At 37.6% G+C, this 19473-nt stretch overlaps 1 protein-coding gene across 1 annotated transcript in view; it reads left to right on the top strand.

The window, feature by feature from the left end:
* Positions 1-19473, top strand: part of TBCK (TBC1 domain containing kinase) — a 273436-nt gene that overhangs the window by 197731 nt on the left and 56232 nt on the right. The window contains exon 24 of the mRNA XM_008055888.2: positions 16842-17017. Within this exon, the coding sequence (XP_008054079.1) occupies positions 16842-17017 (176 nt within the window). The remainder of the gene's footprint in view (positions 1-16841; positions 17018-19473) is intronic.

Genomic DNA, 19473 nt, shown 5'->3' with positions numbered 1-19473 from the left:
GTTCCCTTTTCACCACATTCTCTCCAGCATCTGTTATTTTTTGAGTTATTGATAATTGCCTTTCTGACTGGAGTTAGGTGGTATCTCAGTATAGTTTTATTTGCATCTGCTTGATGACTAGTGAGGTTGAACTTTTCTTCATGTGTCTGTTGGCCACTCGGATGTCTTCCTTTGAGAAATGTCTGTTCATATCTTTGGCCCACTTTATAATGGGGTTGTTTGTTTTTTTCTTTTCAGCATGTTTGAGTTCCTTGTAGATCCAAGATGTTAGGCCTTTGTTAGACCTGGAGTTGGAAAATACTTTTTCCCAGTCTGTAGGCTGTCTCCCTGCTCTCTTGATGGTTTCTTTGGCTTTGCAGAAGCTTGTCAGTTTAATGAGGTCCCACTTGCCTATCTTATCTCCTGTGACCTGTGCGTTTCGGGTTTTGTTCAGGAATTGGATGCCAGTTCCAATTTCCATAAGGGTGTGTCCTGCATTTTCTAAGGTTCTTATGGTTTGAGGTTTTACATTCAGGTCTCTGATCCATTTAGAGTTAATTTTTGTGTATGGGGACAGATAGGGGTCTGGTTTGAATCTTCTGCATGTGATCGGCCAGTTTTCCCAGCACCATTTACTGAATAAGTTCTCCTCTCCCCAGTGGTAGGTGGTAGAGGCTTTGTCGAAGATGAGTTGGTTAAGACATTGAGGTTTTTCTTCTGGAATCTCAATTGTATTCCATTGGTCTATATGCCTGTTCCTGTACCTATACCAAGCTGTTTTGATTATTGTAGCATTATGGTAAAGTTTGAATTCTGGTAGTGTGATACCTCCTACTTTGATTTTATGCTGAGGATTGTTCTGGCTATTCTAGGTCATTTGCGTTTCCATATGAATTCCTGTATTGTTTTTTCTAGCTCTGAGAAGAATGTTGCTGGTAATTTGATGGGTATTGCATTAAATCTGTAGATTGCTTAGGTAAGATGGACATCTTCACAATGTTGATTCTTCCCAGTCCATGAGCATGGGATATTTTTCTACTTGTGTCATCTTTGATTTCTTTGAGCAGTGTTTTGTAGTTTTCATTGTAAAGGTCTTTCATGTCTCTGGTTAGGAAGATGCCAAGGTATTTCTTTTTTGTGTGTGTCTATTGTGAATGGGATTGTGCTTTTTATTGGGGTTTCTGTTTGTTTATTATTGGTGTAAAGAAATGTGATTGTCTTTTGTCATTTATTTTATACCCTGAGACTTTGCCAAAGTCCCATATCAGTACAAGAAGGCTTTTGACAAATTCTCTTGGGATTTCAAGGTACACAATCATGTCGTCTACAAGGAGAGATAACTTGACTTCCTCTTTTCCTATTTGGATACCCCTGATTGCCTTCTCTTTTCTGATTGCTCTAGTCAGGACTTCCAATACTATACTGAACAGGAGGGGAGAGAGTGGGCATCTTTGTCTTGTTCCAGTTATTAAGGGAGATGGTTCCAATTTTTGTCTGTTTAGGAGTATGCTAGCTGTGAGTTTCTCATTACTATTTTGAGGTATGTTCCACATATGCCTAGATGTTCGAGTGTTTTTATCAAGAAGGGGTGCTGGATTTTATCAAAAGCTTTTTCTGCATCTAATGATATAATCATGTGGTTTTTGTTCTGATGTCTGTTGATGTATTTAATTACATTTATTGTCTTGCAAATGTTGGGCCAGCCTTGCATCCCAGGGATGAATCCTACTTGTTCATGATGGATAATTTTTGACATGTGTTGTTGAATCCAGTTTGCTAGGATCTCGTTGAGAATTTTTGCATCAATGTTCATCAAAGATATTGGTCTGTAGTTCTCTTTCTTTGTTGGGTCTTTACCTCGCTTGGGTATCAATGTGATGTTAGCTTCATGAAATGATTTGGGGAGGGTTCCATCTTTCTCAATCACCTGGAATACTTTCAGTAGGATTGCTATCAGCTCCTCCTTAAATGTCTTATAGAATTCTGCTGGAAAGCCATCTGATCCAGGGCTTTTTTTTTGTAGGTAGTTTTCTTATTACATAGTCAATTTCCTGGATTGTTATTGGTGTATTTATGGTCTCAATTTCTTCTTTTTTCAACTTAGCCAGGTTGTATGGTATTAGAAAGTCTTCCATTTCCTTAAGATTTTCAAGTTTGTTTCCATACAAGTGTACATAGTTGTCTCTAATAATCTTTTGTATTTCTTCGAAGTCAGATGTGACTTCATCTTTTGTGTTTCTGATTGTATTTCTTTGGACTTTTTCTCTTTTTTTCTTGGTCAGTCTAGCTAGGGGGCCATAGATCTTGTTTATCCTTTCAAAGAACCAGCTTTTTTTGTTTCATTGATTTTTTGTATTATCTTTTTGTCTTCAATGTCCCAGATTTGGGCTTTTATTTTGGTGATCTGGATCCTTCTGCTGAAGTTAGGGTTTTGGTGGTCTTGATTTTCTAGCTTCCTAAGGTGACTTGTTAGGCTGTTACTTTGTGATCCTTCCATTTTCTTCATGTGTGTTTGTAGAAATATGAATTCCCCTGTTACTACAGCTTTCATGGAGTCCCAGAGATTTTGGTAAGATGTCTCTTCATTTTCATTTGTTTCCAGGTATCTTTTTATCTCTGTTTTTATTTCATTGTTGACCCAATGTTGTTTAGCATCATGCTATTTAGTGTCCACATCTTTGTAGGTTTGGGGGGAACCTTGTTGTTATTGATGTTTATTTTTATTCCACTGTGGTCCAAGAAGGTGCATGACAAAATTTCAATCTTTTGAAATTTCTTTTATGATTTATGGCCAAATATGTGGTCGATCTTAGAGTACGTTCCATGCGGTGATGAGTAGAATGTATATTCTGTGGTCGTTGGTTGGAGTGTTCTGTAGGTATCAGTTAAGTCCATTTGGTCAAGAGTCACATTGAGGTTCTGGATCTCGTTCCTGATTTTTTGTCCTGATGATCTGTCGAGGGTTGTCAGTGGGGTATTAAAGTCCCCATCTATGATAGTGTTAGAGTCAATATCTATCTTGAGTTTTCCTAGAAGCTGCTTTATGAAAGTTGACGCTCCTATATGGGTGCATAATGTTTAGGATAGATATTTCTTGTTGATGGAGTGAACCTTTTATCATTATGTAGTGGCCTTCTGTGTCTTTGCTAATTTTTATAGCTTAAATGGTATTTTGTCTGAAATTAGGATTGTGACTCCTCCTTTCTTTTGTGTTCCATGCACCTGAAAATTTGTTTCCCATCCTCTTACTTTGAGTCTGTGCATGTCCTTTCCAGTGAGATGGGTCTCTTGAAAGCAATATATTGTTGCCTAGTGATATTTTATCCATTTTGCCATTCTATGTCTTTTCACTGATGCATTGAGTCCATTCACATTCAGGCTAATTATTGAAATGTGAGAGATGGTCCCTATCATAAAGTTCTTATAGAGTTGTTGTTCTTCCTCTTTGATTGTTGTCTTTCTCTTGGTTTTGTGGTTGGTTCATGTGTGTTTTACTCTTTTTCCTGTACTCTCGTGAAGAGCGTTGTTCTTTTTTCCTTTTCTTCCGTTTTTAGTACTTTCTTAAGTGTTTCTTGTAGAGGTGGTCTGGTGGTAGCATAAGTTCTTAGGGATTGGATATCTGGGAAAGATTTTAATTCTCCCTCACTGATGAAGCTTAGCTTGGCTGGGTAGATTATTCTTGGTTGAAATTGTTTATCGTTTAGAACTTGAAGATAGGGCTCCAAGCTCTCCTAGCCTGCAGGGTTTCTGTACATAAATGTGCTGCTATTCTAATTAGTCTTCCATGGTAGGTGATCTGGTCTTTTTCTCTTACTATCTTTAGGATTTTTTCTTTTATACCTACTTTGTTTAGGCAAATTATTATGTGTCTGGAAGTTGGACTTCTCATTTGTTGTCTTGCAAGGGTTCTCTGAATCTCTTGTGTTTGAATTTTCATGTCACAGATGAGATGAGGGAACTTTTATTCAATAATCTCATGAAATGTTTGTTCCAAGGTGGGCTCTGTTTCTCTTTCTGTTTCAGGAGAGGTTCTTTCTCTTGAAGTAATCACTCATCTTTGAAGATTTTGTTCTGTCTTTTTAAGCTTCTTTTCTATGTTTTTGACAGTTTGGGTTAGTTGTGTATTTTGGTCCTCAAGCTCTGAGATTCTTTCTTCTGCTTGGCTAATTCTGCTTTCCATGTTTATCAGTTTGTTATTTATTTCATTCACAGAATTCTTTATTACTGTTATCTCAGTTATCACCTGCTTCCTACTTTCTTGTCTCTCCTCAATTATTTTTAATCTCTCCATTAGTTTCTTGACATCTAGGTTTGTGGTTTGAGACCAGTCATTCTGGTGGCTCTTCATTGTTTGCATTCAGAAGTCAGTTTTCTCAGTGTCTGCCCTCCTAGGGGTCTGGGAGAGACCCATATTCTTCGTTTGGTTTTTCTTCATTTGTGTAGATTCTTCTCTCTCTCCCACTTTCCCTCCCCTTCTTTAATTCTGTTTTTCAGGGAAGGTGGGGTTGCTTTTACTTCATTTGTTCAATCTCCTGTTCTTCCTTATGAGGGTCCTCTAGCTTTATTCACTTTTGAGGCTGGAATGTGGGCTGGGGGCTGTACTTTTTGCAATTTTTAGGTTTAATTGAAGGGAAAGCTGTGATTCAGAATCTATCTGCTGATCCCAGTATCCACCAACAGGTGTATGGGCACACTGAAACCTATTTCCCTCTGCCTTACAATCTGTCCATGCAGCAGGGTGTAGGTTGGTCCCTGGAACAAAAGGAGGTATGAAAAAGGAAAATAATGGAAGAAGGGGGGGGGTCAAGAGGAAGTTAGAAAGAATGAAGAGTGAGAGGGAAAACAGACACACATACCAACTAACAGGTGAAAAAGAGACAAAAGGCCAAAACAGAGTGAAAAACACACACAAAAAACACGATTCCCTAAAGCATACCAGTAACCACACAAAGTCCAATAAAATCATGCCTTTTGATGCATTTTTCCCCAATACAAACAAGTAGTCTACATCAAAAAGCAAACAAAGGTGAGCAAAACAAACAGTCAAAACGATAAGATCAAAAGTCAAAATAAGAAACCAGACTAGCTCTGGAATCTTTCCTGAGTATCTAAAGTTAATTCAGCTCTGATCTCTAGCCTCTCCCCTTTGCTTTCATCACAGGCAGATAGATTTACTGCCAGTTTGGGTTTGTTCCTTTAGCTTGCTGCCTGAGAGGTCTGCATGCTGAGTTGCCTGTATCTGATTCAGCATAGGGGAGGGGCTTTTGTCTCCTGTTTAGTGATGTTACCTTAGAAACCAAGGTGGAGGCTGCTCGTAGGTGGGTGGGGCAATGCAAATCTCTGCCTGGAAAATGGCTGAGGTGGGCAGCTCCTCTTTCATGGATTCTTTCCCTCCACCCATCTTTTCTCTCCACTCGTCTGGTCCGTGGGCGATCCACTATGATGGGCTGTGGTGGCATGCGAGGCACTGGGGATCAGCAGCACAGCCGGGCACTGGTTCTGGTGTGCTACCCATGGCCTGGGGTGGAGGAGGGAGCTGGGAGTTCCCTTTTCTGGAGCTGAGAGCTGATTGTGGCTAATCAGCACCTCCTTAAGATATTCTGTTCCCTTACACAATTATGGGGTTGCACGCTGGGTGCCTCAGCCAGAGTGAGACCAGAGCTCTAAAGGGCAGGTCGTGAGTGGTGACAGTGGCTTTGGGTCCCACACAGGGCACTTCAGCCAGAAATGGAGCGGGTATCTCTGAGGGGTGGTGCCTAGAGCCTCCCTGGGTGATGGTGGCTTGAAATAGGGCTGGACGGGGGCCCAGAATCCAGGGTGGGGAGCTGGAAATCTGAGGAGCGAGCACTGGGCTGCTGGGCTGGGCGCCCACTCAGGGTGGGAGCTGGCAGCAGCTGAGTGCTGGGCAGATCAGTGTAGCCAGCAAGGGAACCCAGATCTCCACAAGGCGGCATCCAAGGGCCTCTATAGGTGGTGACTTGACGCCAGGTGAGATGTAGCTGGGGAGGGAGCTGGGATCTCCGCATGGTCGGGGCTGGGGTTGCCTATAGTGGAACAGCAGCAGCGGGGGGTGCTGCAATAGCCAGCCTTGTGTGGGACCGAGGGTCTCTGGGCCTCAGACCAGTGCGGCTGGTGGTGGGCAGGGCGATGGGTGAAGGAAAGTAAGAGTATTTTGGGGAACTCACATTCGGAGAGTCTCACAGTTCCACCTATGCTGTCACCATCTTACTGAAATTTCTCATTTTTTCACAATATAAGAAAATCTTTATTATGGTAAATTGTTTTTTCCATACAACTTTGAACAGTCTGATTATGTCCATAGGACAAATTTCTAAGAACATATTTCTAGATTAAAAGATGTGCATATTCGAAAGTTTTTAGTACGTATTACAGAACTTTTCTCCAGAAAGTATATATTGATGTATACATCTACCAGATGTGTTTTAAAGTTCTTCTTTTCCACACCCTTACTGTCAGAGTTCAACCAACAAAAAAACAGTACGCTCAAATGAGAATAATTTAAAATTTGGTTAATTGAGATCATTTTAACATGGGCTTGTTTAAGGAGATAATAATTACAAAGATAAAGGTATGTTTGGGGAAAGTGTAAGAGATAGTGAAGTCTATATTGATATTAGCTACAGACCTGTTACCACCCTTAGTTAAGGGAAAAAGAGGTTACCAGAAGATGGATAAGAGAGACAACTAAAGAGCACCATCTTGAGAAAAACTAACCTTCGGTCAGTGGATACAACCAAGCCAATATACTAGAGGAATAAATACTGTGACATCACTCTCCTTATTTTCTGTACTTATTTGAAAGCCAGAGCATTGAGGGTCTCTTGTAGTTCAAATATGTTATCTCTCAGGGCAGAGAGGAGGTTGAAAACTAGTGGAGAGTAAATATGAAGAGGCAAACAAAAGATAGCCAGAATAGTTACTTTATATTTCTATGACTGTGAATAAAGTTTTATATTTCTGCAATTATTATTTTTTTTTTGAGTTGGAGTCTCACTCTGTCACCCAGACTGGAGTGCAGTGGCCGCTCCCGGCTACCGCAGCCTCGCCTGCTGGGCTCCAGCGATCCTTCTACCACAGCCTTCCGAGTAGCTGGAATTACAGGCGCGCGCTACCACGACTGGCTAATTTTTTGATTTATTGTAGAGATGAGGTCACGCCAAGTTGCCCAGGCGGGTCTCGAACCCGCGGGCTCAGGCAATCCACTCACCTCAGCCTCCCAAAGGCGCGGGATTACAGGCTGAGCCACCGAGCCCAGCTCTGCAATTATTAATGGGGTAAAAAGTTTGTTAATACCTATTGTGTTTCTTTTTCTGTCAAGTGTATGTTTACATCTCCTTCCTCCCTCTTCCTCTCCCCCCTGCCCCACCACCTTTTAAAACTAAACAGGACTTTGGATCTTATATTTATTTACCAGTTTTTTCAAAAAATTTTATTTAAAAAATGTGACGTACAATTCAGGGTTAGGTATACAAATGTTTTTGATGCAGGTACCTTTGTTGATGAGGTGTACCTCCCCCATTCCCTGGCAGTTTCCCACTACTGCCAATTACTTTCTTATAATATTGATAATTGTTCAAGGTTGGCTTATTCGTGAGAACATGTGGTACTCAGTTTTTTGTTTCTGTGATAGATCACTCAGTATTATAGACTCTATGTTCATCCAAGTTGCTGTGAAGTTCATAATTTTGTCCCCCTTTGTGGCTGCGTAATATTCCATCATGTAAATGTACCACTTGTTTTTTTTATCTAGTCCTTGTTCAATGGGCAGCACGGTTGTTTCCTTGGTTTTGCTATTATGAATAATGCTGCAATAAACATATGTGTACAGGTATCTTTTTCATAGAGTGATTTTAGTTCCTCTGGTTATATTCTTAGTAGGGGGATTGCAGGGACATATGGAAGGTCAACTTTTAAATCTTTTAGGAATCATCATGCTGTTTTCCACAGAGGTTGTACTAGTTTACACTCCCACCAACAGTATAGAAGTGTTCCCTTTTCCCTGCATCCTTTACAGCATCTGTTGTTTTCTGAGTTATTAACGATCACCATCCTGACTGGACTTATGTGGTATCTCAGTGTGGTTTTAATTTGCATTTCTTTGACGACTAGTGAGACTGAGCATTTTTATGTGTCTGTTGGCTGCTTGTGTAGCACCCTTCTTGATAAAAACCCTCAAACATCTAGGCATAGATGGAACATACCTCAAATTAGTAAGAACCATCTACAAGAAGCCCACAGCCAACATACTGCCAAACAGACAGAAATTGGAACCATTTCCCTTCAAAACTAAAACAAGACAAGGCTGCCCACTCTCACCCCTCCTGTTCAACATAGCATTGGAAGTCCTAGCTAAAGCAATCAGAGAAGGAAATCAGGGGTATCCAAATAGGAAGAGAAATCAAGTATCCCTCTTTGCAGACAACATGATGCTATACTGTGAAAACCCAAGAGAATCTGTCAAAAACCTCCTTGTACTGATAAAGGACTTTGGCAAAGTCTCAAGGTATAAAATAAATGTGCAAAATACAGTTGCATTTCTAAACACCAACATTAAACAAACAGAAACCCAAATAAAAAACACAATCTCATTCAAATAGCCACACACAAAAAATGAAATACCTTGGCATCTTCCTAACCCAGAGAAGTGAAAGACAACAAAAACTGTTTACCTGTTTTTTAAAGATGAGGTCTCACTCTGTCTCCGAGGCTGAAGTACAGTGGTGCAGTCATAGCTCACTGCAACCTTTAACTCCTGGGTTCAAGTGATCTTCCTGCCTCAACCTCCCAAGTAACTGGGACTATAGGCACATGCCACCACACCCAGTTAATTTTTTAAAATTTCTTGTAGAGATAGTGTCTCAGTATGTTGCCCAGGCTAGTCTTGAACTCAAGCAAGTCTCCTGCCTTGGCCTACCAAAGTGCTGGAATTACAGGCATGAGCTACCAAGCCCGACTAAGATCTCTTTTTATAAGGGAATCTTAAATTTTTATTTTTCACTTATATTATTCTTCTCTAAGAGTTCAGCTTTTGCTCCACACTTGTAAATGTTTATAGTCATCAATACTTCTCGCGCTTTTGTGATATCACTTTTTATACTTAAAAATACTCTGTATGAATCATTTTGACATATAGTGTAAGACAGAAACATAATTTTTCCTTCTGCCAGTTAACGAGTTACCTTAACGCTATATCCTAAATAGTATAAGAACAGAATAAAAGAATAGGATGATGCCTTGGTCCCCGTGATTTGACATGGCATCCTGTTCTTTTCCAAATATTTATATGTATTTGAGTCTTTTTCTGTGCAGTCCATTATGTCCAGTTAATCTTTTAGTCTTTTCTGGTAGAGTGTTAACTTTGTAATTTTAGTATATAACAATGTGTTCTATTATTATAGTTTAATATTTTCTTGACATTCTTGTCTACTTAGGCTGTCAAATGAACTTCAGAATTTAAATTTCAAAGTAGAAAAAATTAATCTTTTCAGAGTTTGATTAAAATTGTAATATATACATTGTTCTAAGGAAACAGTAAAGTTCTTATAATATTTTCAGAAAGTATCTAATATCTCTCAGTTGTTTCAAATGTCCTTCACAAAACTATTCCATTTTCTTTAAATGAGATAAGCTTATTTCTAGGTATTTTATTTTGGAGGAATATTTTATAATTGTGAATGTAAGCTTTTGCCTATGATATTTTCTGACACATAGAAAAACTAATGATTTTGTTATGTGTATGTTGTGACTAAACCCTTACCAAACTTTTACCAGTTTTATTGGATTTTCCTATGATTGTTCTAGATTTTCTGAGGCTATAGTATCATCTAAAAATAAAAATAAATTTGTTTTTTTTTAATGTGTTTGCCCCAGTTTATTTTTCTTCTCATCCCCATAGCAACTTTCATAACAATATCAAATAATAGTGCTAATAACTATATTTCTGCACTTTTGATTTTAATAAATCTGCCTCTGGCGGTTTATCATTAGGTAGAAAGTCATATATTTGAGATAAAGGACATCTGTCTCAAAGAATATGTTTCACTATTCTAACTAAGTTTACTTCTGATATGCTTTTACCATGAGTTTTTCTTTTTTCTAAAATTGGGAATAGAGATGAAGTTTTATCACTTGTGGACTTATGTAGCCTACAGTAGTGATTACTTATTTATATCCTTTAATTAAGGAGATCAATTATATTTGTGTGTGTGTGTATACACACATTTACTTATTTATTTATTTGTTTGTTTATAGAGGCAGGATCTTGCTTTCTCCCAAACTGGAATGCAGTGGTATGATTATAGCTCACTGTAACCTCAAACTCTTGGGTTAAAGTGGTCCTCCCACCTCTGCTTCCTGAGTAACTGGGACTATAGGTGTACACTACCACAGCTAGCTAATTTGTTATTTCTTTTTTTTTTTTTTTTAGAGACAGTCTCATTTGTCTCCTAGTCTGTTTAAACTGCTAGCCTCAAGCAATCCTCCTGCCTTCCCCACCTTGACCTTTCAAAGCACTGGGGTTGCAGGCTTGAGCCACAGTGCTCAACCCAATTATCTATATTAAAAACTTTCTAGCCGGGCTCAGTGGCTCAGCCTGTAATCCCGTGCCTTTGGGAGGCTGAGGTGAGTGGATTGCCTGAGCCCGCGGGTTCGAGACCCACCTGGGCAGCGAGACCTCATCTCTACAAAAAATCAGCTGGGCATGGTAGCGCATGCCTGTAATTCCGGCTACTTGGAAGGCTGAGGCTGAAGGATCGCCGGAGCCCAGCAGGTCGAGGCTGCGGTGGCCAGGAGCAGCTACTGCACTCCAGTCTGGGTGATAGAGACTCCAACTCAAAAAAAAAAAAAACGACTTTCTGATGTTGAACCATTCATTCTTCCTTCCAGAAATATGTCTTACTTGGTCATAGTGTATCACTTTTTCAAAATTGCTATTGCATTCAGTTTTTCTAGTTTTGAGATTTTTTTAAAAATCCATATTTCTAAGGAAAATTGGGATATGAGAGAGAGAGAGATAGAGAGAGAGAGAGTGTGTGTGTGTGTGTGTGTGTGTGTGTGTGTGTGTGTGTGTGTGTTTAATGCTGTCTTTGTTGGATTTCAATATTAAGTTAAGGAGGCTTCATAAAATAGCCTGAGGCACTTGTAAGTATTTTTTATTTGTCCTGGAGAAGTTATTATATCACAGGAATTCTTTATGCTTTGAAAATGAGATGAATTGTTTGGAAATAGTATTTTTGGCAACTTTCTTCAAAGTAATCATTTGAAAACTTTAAATTTTTACCTATTTAGCAAAGTTCTATTTAGGTTTTCTATGAATTTTGTATACATACACAGACACACACACCACACACACACACACACACACACACACACACACACACACACACACACGGACTCATTATGTTCAGCTCTACTAAGGCCTATGGGGATATATGTCTATTGTGGTTTTCTACTCTTTAGGGAATATTTCAAATCAATACATTAAAAACATATTAATATAGGATTGTATGATTTTTAAATATTTCTATATGCTTATATTTTTCTCACTTATGTACAATTTAAAATGAGAAATAGAAGAAATATAAAAGCATTTAATATAAAAATATTTTTTATCCTTTCTAATCTCACACACACACACACATAATCCATTTAAAGATTTTCAAGCTTTATTGGTTCTCCTAAAATATCAGCTCTAATAAGTTGTCTATTTTTCTGTTCATTAATATATTTATTATTACTTAATTATTTTGCCTACTTTCCTAAAGATCATTTGGGGTTTTCGTTGTTGTTGTTTTATTAAAAAACTTTTTTATTAACTTATTTTGATTAATTAAAGTACATTTTGCAAGCTTTATATGGTAACACTGTCATCTCCAGTTTTTCAGTTGAGGAAAGGAAAGATGACTTTATTAAGAAACTATTGAAGCAAATGTATATATACCTCAGTGTTCTTGATTAACCATCACAGTGCTCAGAGGCCAGGGAGAATCCTGATTTGCCATTCCTGAAGAATATCTGATACTCCAGGCATAAGAATTGCTTCTGCCCTGTAGCATCATTTAATCATATTTGTATTAACTTATTCATTCATTCATCAAGAATCTATTAACTTTCTTGTGCCAGACCTTGTGCTAGTTTTTGGAGATCCAAATGTGAAAAGACATGGAACCTACATTCCAGGAGATTGTAAGTGAAATGGGAAAATAGACAAATATCACAAATACAATAATCACTAGGCTGGAGGTATGTACACATTGTTTTGGGAACATATACATATCCCATAGCACAGAATTATACAGGAAAAGTAGAGAAAGATTTGTAGATATTATTTTATTCATTTATATTCAGTAAATATATCCCAGTACTTTCTATGTGTCAGATAATATGCTAGGTCCTGAGTAAGACATAGGCAAAAAGTCATTTTCCTCATCCTTGAGCTTTTAGTCTAGTGAGAAATGATTAATCTCATTATAGTAAAGATGTATACCAGATACCTGTGGAGACACAGAAAAGAAACTAAGTCAGGAATTGTAAAAGAAAGATTTTCTTCACAGAGAGAGTAATGTTTGAGTTAAGACTTGAAAGGTAAGCAGTGATTTAGTAGATGGACAAGTGGATTCCCAAGCAGAAGAAACAATATGTGCAAGGCACAGTGGCTTAGGAAGGCAAGTGTGCTAATGCCAAAGCATAACTACAAATAGTGAGGGTGAGAAAAGAGATATAAGTTGACAGACTTTATAGAGCTCATACAGCATCAGAAGCCATTCTAAATACTTTATATAGATTTGTTCATTTAATTTATCACTTCTTGATGTTGAGAACATTTTATATCTAGCTATTTTAAAATACATAATAAATTCTTGTTTACTATAGTCATCCAACTGTGCTACTGAACACTAGAAATTATTCCTTCTATCTAACTGTATTTTTAGACACATTAACCAACTCCTCTTCATATGTGTCCCCACCACTACCACTACCCTTCCCTGCTTCTACTCTCTAGCTCCATAGCATCAACTTCTTTAGTTCCCATATTTGAGTCTGAACATGTGATATTTGTCTTTCTGTGCCTGGCTTATTTCATTGAATATGATGGCTTCCATTCCTTCCATGTTGCTGCAGATAACAGAATTTCACTATTTTTTATGGCTGAATAGCAACCCATTGTGTGTTTATATACATTTTCTTTAGCCATCCACTCATTGATAGACAATTACATGGATTCCATACCTTGATCTTGTGAATAGTGCTGCAGTAAACATGAGTGTGCAGATATCTTCGATGTCCAGGATATATACTCAGAAGTGGGATTACTAGAGCATACGTTGGATCTATTGTTAGTTTTTTGAGGAAGCTCCATGTAGTTTTTTATAGTAGCTATACTAATTTATATTCCCACCAACAGTGTAGTAGCATTCTCTTTTCTCTACATCCTCGCCAGTGTTTGTTTTGTCTTTAATAGCCATTTAAACTGGGGTGAGATGATAGTGTGATTTTGATTTGCATTTCTGATAATTGGTGATGTTGAGCATTTTTGCATATAATTCATGGCCATTCTTATGTTGTCTTCTGAGAAATGTCTATTCAGATCATTTGCTCATTTTTTAATCGGATTATTTGTTTTTGTTTTTGTTTTCTATTGAGTTACTTGAATCCTTTATGTATACTGGTTATTAAGCCCTTGTCATATGGATAGTTTACAGATCTTCTCCATTCTGAAGATTGTCTCTTCACTGAGTTTATTGTTTCCTTTGCCATGCAGAATCTTTTTAGATTGATGTAATTTTATATGTCTATTTTTTTAGTTTTTGTTGCCTGTGCTTTTGAGGTCTTACCCAAAAAAATCTTTTCCCAGACCTAAATCCTGAAGCATTTCCCCAGTGTTTTCTTCTAGTAGCTTTATAATTTCAGGCCATCTATTTAAGTATTTAATCCATTTTTATTTTATTTTTGCATATGGGGAGAAATAGGAGTCTGGCTTCATTTTTCTGTACATGGATATTAAGGTTTTTTCAGCACCATTTATTGAAGACTGTCCTTTCCCCACTGAATGTTCTTGGTGCCTTTGTTGAAAATCAGTTTGCCACAAATATATGGTTTTATTTTTAAGTGGACATCTAAGATTAATATGCATTGTATATAAAAGTTCTTGGGCAGAAATGATAGATTAATAGACATTTTCAGAGTTGTATAGTTATTCTAAATTCTTGTCTATTATCCATAAACAAAGTATCATAAAGTTAAGACCTCAGTCACACAAGAAAGATGCCAATATATATGATACTAAACAAAACAAAAGTTGGGCAGAGGAAGTTTTATTTTTATGCCTCCAAGTGGAAATTTTACAATAAATAGTAAAATCGCATATAAAACTAATAAAGGAAATACTAATACTATAAATTTAATATTATAATGATTTTTTCATAAAGCAAAGTAATATAATTTGTTCTAAATGTAATTTACTAATCTTCTAAAATTAATTTTCAGAGGAATTTGCAACATCATTTAAAAGTTCTTTACACATACACATTCAAAGAAGTTCAGAAAGTTTTGAATTTGTCAGCAGTTTCTCTTCCTCTGTTCTTACCATTTCATATAGCAGTACTCTTTCCACTGGAAAACTCCTCCCATCTGATGCATTTGATTGGAACCAATGTCTGAATCAAATCTTTCTTTAAATCAGTCAGTTCTGCACAAAGAATACTTTAGTTAAATCCTCTTCTTCATCAACCTGGACACTCTTTTCACTCAAATGAAACCTCGGTTTGAAATGCCACATTCATCACAAAATGACTAAAAGCAGAACTAGACTAATCAAAAAGTTCTTTATTTTATCTTCATAAATATATGCCTTCATGTGAAGCCTGGGAAAAATACCTATAGAGATTGCAATCTAATGAAAAAGGAGATGGAAGCATTGATTGATATGGCTTACTGATTTTAAAGCTTTAATCTTTCTGAAGCACTTTTAATTTCAGAATATTTAAGTAACTTTAATTCCTAATATTAAAAAAATTAAATTTTTTAATGACTATTTTTTATTAAAAGCCATAAACCCATACAGCTTAGCAGTTTCCATTTCTATTTTAAAAGTTAATGACATGAGAGAAAAAGTGCTTTACCACTAAAGAATTCAGGGCACAGTCAGGGAAGTTTAAGGGATGAGAGCTGTCATCAAACTCCAACTGAAAACAATCTTTTTCAAAATAAGTCTGTCTGATAAATGATTCATGTGGTTTATCTTTTCCTGCCTAGAAATTCTAAATTTGACATTCTAAGTGTGAAATCCCACAATGTAACTGAGAAAAAAAAAGAAAATGAGATAACAATTAGACTCTATTTTGATAACTTATTAAACATATAAATAAAAATTTTATTTTGAATCCCCATATTTTTGATCAAGTGAATTTTGGTAGTTCTTAAATATTCAAGTTATGTAATATGAGTTTTCAAGGGTGTACAAGTGCTCAGTAAATTTATGTCATGTTGAAATGAGTTATATTGTATTGTTTATTATCTATAGGTCCTTCTTTCAACTAAATAACATAGAGGACAATTGTAAATAGCCTTTAGTCTTGTAACATGTAACAAACACATAGACCAGTGGACTGGTTTGATAACCTGGAGTCTGATTTTACTTCCTTGACAATTAAGACACGTTGCCAGGTATGGTGGCTCATGCCTGTAATCCCAGCACTTTGAAAGACTGAAAGATCACTTGAGGCCAGGAGTTTAAAACTAGCCTGGGAAACATAGCAAGACCTCATCTCTACCAAAAAAAGTATGTGGTAGCACACATCTCTACCAAAAAAAAAGTATGTGGTAGTCCTAGCTACTCAGAAGGCTCAGGCAGGAGAATCATTTGAGCCCAGGAATTCAAGACTACAGTAAACTATGATCAAGCTACTATACTTCAGCCTGGGCAACAGAGCAAGACCCTGTCTCTAAAAGAAAAAATACTTTAAGACATATTGTTAACTTCGTTAACTTTCTTTTTTTTTTTTTTTGAGTGGGAGTCTCACTGTCGCCCAGATTGGAGTGCAGTGGCCGCTCCCGGCCACCACAGCCTCGACCTGCTGAGCTCTGGCGATCCTTCCACCTCGGCCTTCCAAGTAGCTGGAACTACAGGCGCATGCTGCCACGCCCAGCTAATTTTTTGATTTATTGTAGAGATGAGGTCTCGCCTGCCCAGATGAGTCTCGAACCCACGGGCTCAGGCAATCCACTCACCTCAGCCTCCCAAAGGCGCAGGATTACAGGCTGAGCCACTGAACCCGGCTTTAGTTTACTTTCTAAGAAAGCATTAGATTGCTCTTCATTCATCTCTGAGAATCTAATTTCCACTCAACCATCTATGTATAATATAAATTATGTTATACAAGTCTAATACATATATTAGAACCAGTTTATTTAATTACTATGTATACTGAATAACAATGCAATTTCTCATACTACTCATACTACTTGAGTTGTAATTAATGCAGTTCACAGTAGCAGCAATTATACTTAAAGAAAAGTGCATGGTGCTTAAAGGAGCTGTTTTTTTAAAAATAGACAGTATTTTTATAAGGAAAAAAATCTGTCTTATCTCTTTCCATATATTTGAGCCAGGAACTTGCAGTGAAACAAAAAAGTAATGCTTTCCTATGAGTGTGACTAATAAGGAAGTAAACCTCAATAGTAAGAAATACAGTGACACAATAGACTCCTAAAATGACATGCAGTTTCCTCTTCTCCCATATTCTATATGGCTCAGTTTCAAGAACCTGAAGATATCTATTATGGGTATAGTTTGTCTCTCTATAATATTCTCAATATTTTTGTTGTTTGTATATTTTTTTCAGTCAAGGGAATCCATTCCATTAAATGACCTAAAGTCAGAAGTCTCACCCCGGATTTCAGCAGAGGACCTCATCGACTTGTGTGAGCTCACAGTGACAGGCCACTTTAAAACACCCACCAAGAAAACAAAGTCCAGTAAACCAAAGCTCCTGGTGGTTGACATCCGGAATAGTGAAGAGTATCCTTTACATGTGTGGGGTTTTTTTCTTTTTCAGATTGGAAAATATAGTTTAGTTAGAAAGTAAATTCAGAGAGAGAGAGAAGAAGGGAGGCAGAGAGAGAGAGAGGGAGGGAGGGAGAGAGAGAGAGAAAAATATTTTATTTTATTATTTTAAAGATGTGGGATGCAATTCAGGGTTAGGTATACAAATTCATTATGCAGGTACCCTTGTTGATGAGGTATGTGCCCTCCTCCCCTGGCAGTTTCCCACTACTGCCAGTCCCTTTCTTATAGTATCATGATAATTGTTCAAGGTCTGCTTATGAGTGAGAACATATGGTACTCTGTTCTTTGTTTCTGTGATAGATCACTGAGTATGATAGACTCTAAATCCATCCAAGTTTCTGCGAAGTTCATATGTTTGTCCTTCTTTATGGCTGCATGATATTCCACTGGGTATATGTATCACATTTTTTTAATCCAAGCCAGCTTCAATGGGCAGCATGATTGGTTCCATGTTTTTGCTATTGTGAATAGAGCTGCAACAGGTGTGTGTGTGCAGGTATCTTTTTTGTAGAATGATTTGAGTTCTTCTGGGTATATTCTCAATAGGGGGATGGTTGAGTCATATGGAAGGTCAATTTCTAGTTCTTTCAGAAATTGCCATACTGTCTTCCAAAGAGGTTTCACTAGTTTGCATTCCCACCAGCGGTGCAGAAGCATTAAGAGGAGATGTTAAACAATAAAAACCAACAAATACGTGCAGGGGAAGGGACTAACTGAATTTGCCTCTTCCTCCCTCTTCCTTTGTTTATAGGAGAAAATTCTTTTGGAGATTGTTAATTAAGAGGCTCACGTTTTGGTTTCTGAGTAGCATTTTTGCCTAGCATTAGTATAATTTATATTAATGGTAAATTCATAGAAATAACTAAAATTTTGTAAACCTGATTGTTCTCAGAATTCCTTTTACACATTTTTTTCCACAAACCTTCCACATACTGTTCTATGACATACTCATACCATTATTCAACATACTTGCACCTTCTGTTTTTATCCTATACTTTCCTTCCTTTAAATAACCAACCATTTTATTATAGGACAAAAATTTACCATGCAAGATCCTTTCCTATACAAAATTATTCTCTTTCCATTATCCATCCTTGCTAAAAGCATACTTTTATACCAACAGCTTTCTTACATCTTTCCTTTGCTTTCTGGTTTCTTTCTTTACCTATTTATAGATAACTTTTTTACACTTATACTTTGAATTAGTAACTTTTGATTAAGTTAAGTCTATGATTTAACATGCATGGCCAGGAACAAACAGCTGGCACCTGTGTTAAGAAATTAATTTGGGTTCCAGTGCCCTAAAGTTCACCTGGGGTTTGTTGGGGTGATGTTAAGCCAGTGCCAAGCACTTTAGCAGATTTCCAGGCCTCCTTAAATGGCTACCATTTGTAAGCCAAGTAATCTTTCCTCTCTTCAGAAGAGAGTGCACTTGCTTTCCAGTGGCTCTTCTGGCCTGCACAGTGTACAAGGTCCTAGAGGTTTAGGCCTCTTTGGGGCAACTATGCTTCTAGTTCTCCCCTTCCCCCTCCCCCTACCTCTCCCCCACCAGCCCCCAGACTGTATCCATAGTAACGGATATCATCCCCTTAGCAGGTTAGTTCTTACCAGGCCTCTGATGGGCAGTTGGAGTTTGTCACTAATAGCAACTGCCAGTCGGGGTGCCTCTTTGGCCCTCTGGTTCTACAGCCCTTCATGTGGCAACCTGTTGCTTCTCTAATAATCTCAGCTGGAAAAAAAACCCTCAAAAGTTCTTTAATTGACTATACATATGAAATTTTGGGCCATGTCTCTGTCTTTAATGGCCTGATGTAAAACCCTTTAGAGTGAACAGACCACGTGGATGTGAAATGATCTGTCCCTACTAATTTCCAATTATGAACAGACAAATTTGTAAAAAAAGAAAAGAAAAAAGAAAAAAAAAAACTTCAGCAAGCCTAACATAACAAACACTGGTGTTATTTAACACTAATGTTTCAGTATCTGGTGAAGCTAGAAATAAGATTTTACTAGAGTAATTGCAAGTTTGGTTTGGAAATGCATATTAAAATGATAATTGACTATTTTTCAGTTAGTTGACAAGATTAATTAACACGTGATCTCTTTATTTTTGTCTAGGAAAAGGGCTGATAGTCCCAGTTTAGATTTAATTTGAGAGAAACATGAACTTTAATATCTTTTCATCTCAGACACCTCCCCAAGAGGAGACCGGTTAAGCCATTGGGGAAACCTGAATGGGCCTTCCAAGAACACATGACCAAGAAGAGTGGAGGTGGGGAGGCTAATGTGATTTGGCCTTGCGTAGCTAGTAGAGCTGTCGCTGGTAGTTGTCAGTCAGTGGGGAAGGGGAACGAGAAGGGAGGAGGCTAAGACCAGTCACCATGGCCATCAGTGCCAGCCCCTCTTCT

Source organism: Carlito syrichta, unplaced genomic scaffold (genome assembly GCF_000164805.1).
Source record: "Carlito syrichta isolate Samal-C Ts95f unplaced genomic scaffold, Tarsius_syrichta-2.0.1 Scaffold302017, whole genome shotgun sequence".
Taxonomy (NCBI): domain Eukaryota; kingdom Metazoa; phylum Chordata; class Mammalia; order Primates; family Tarsiidae; genus Carlito; species Carlito syrichta.
This window is presented reverse-complemented; position numbering and strand designations above follow the sequence as displayed.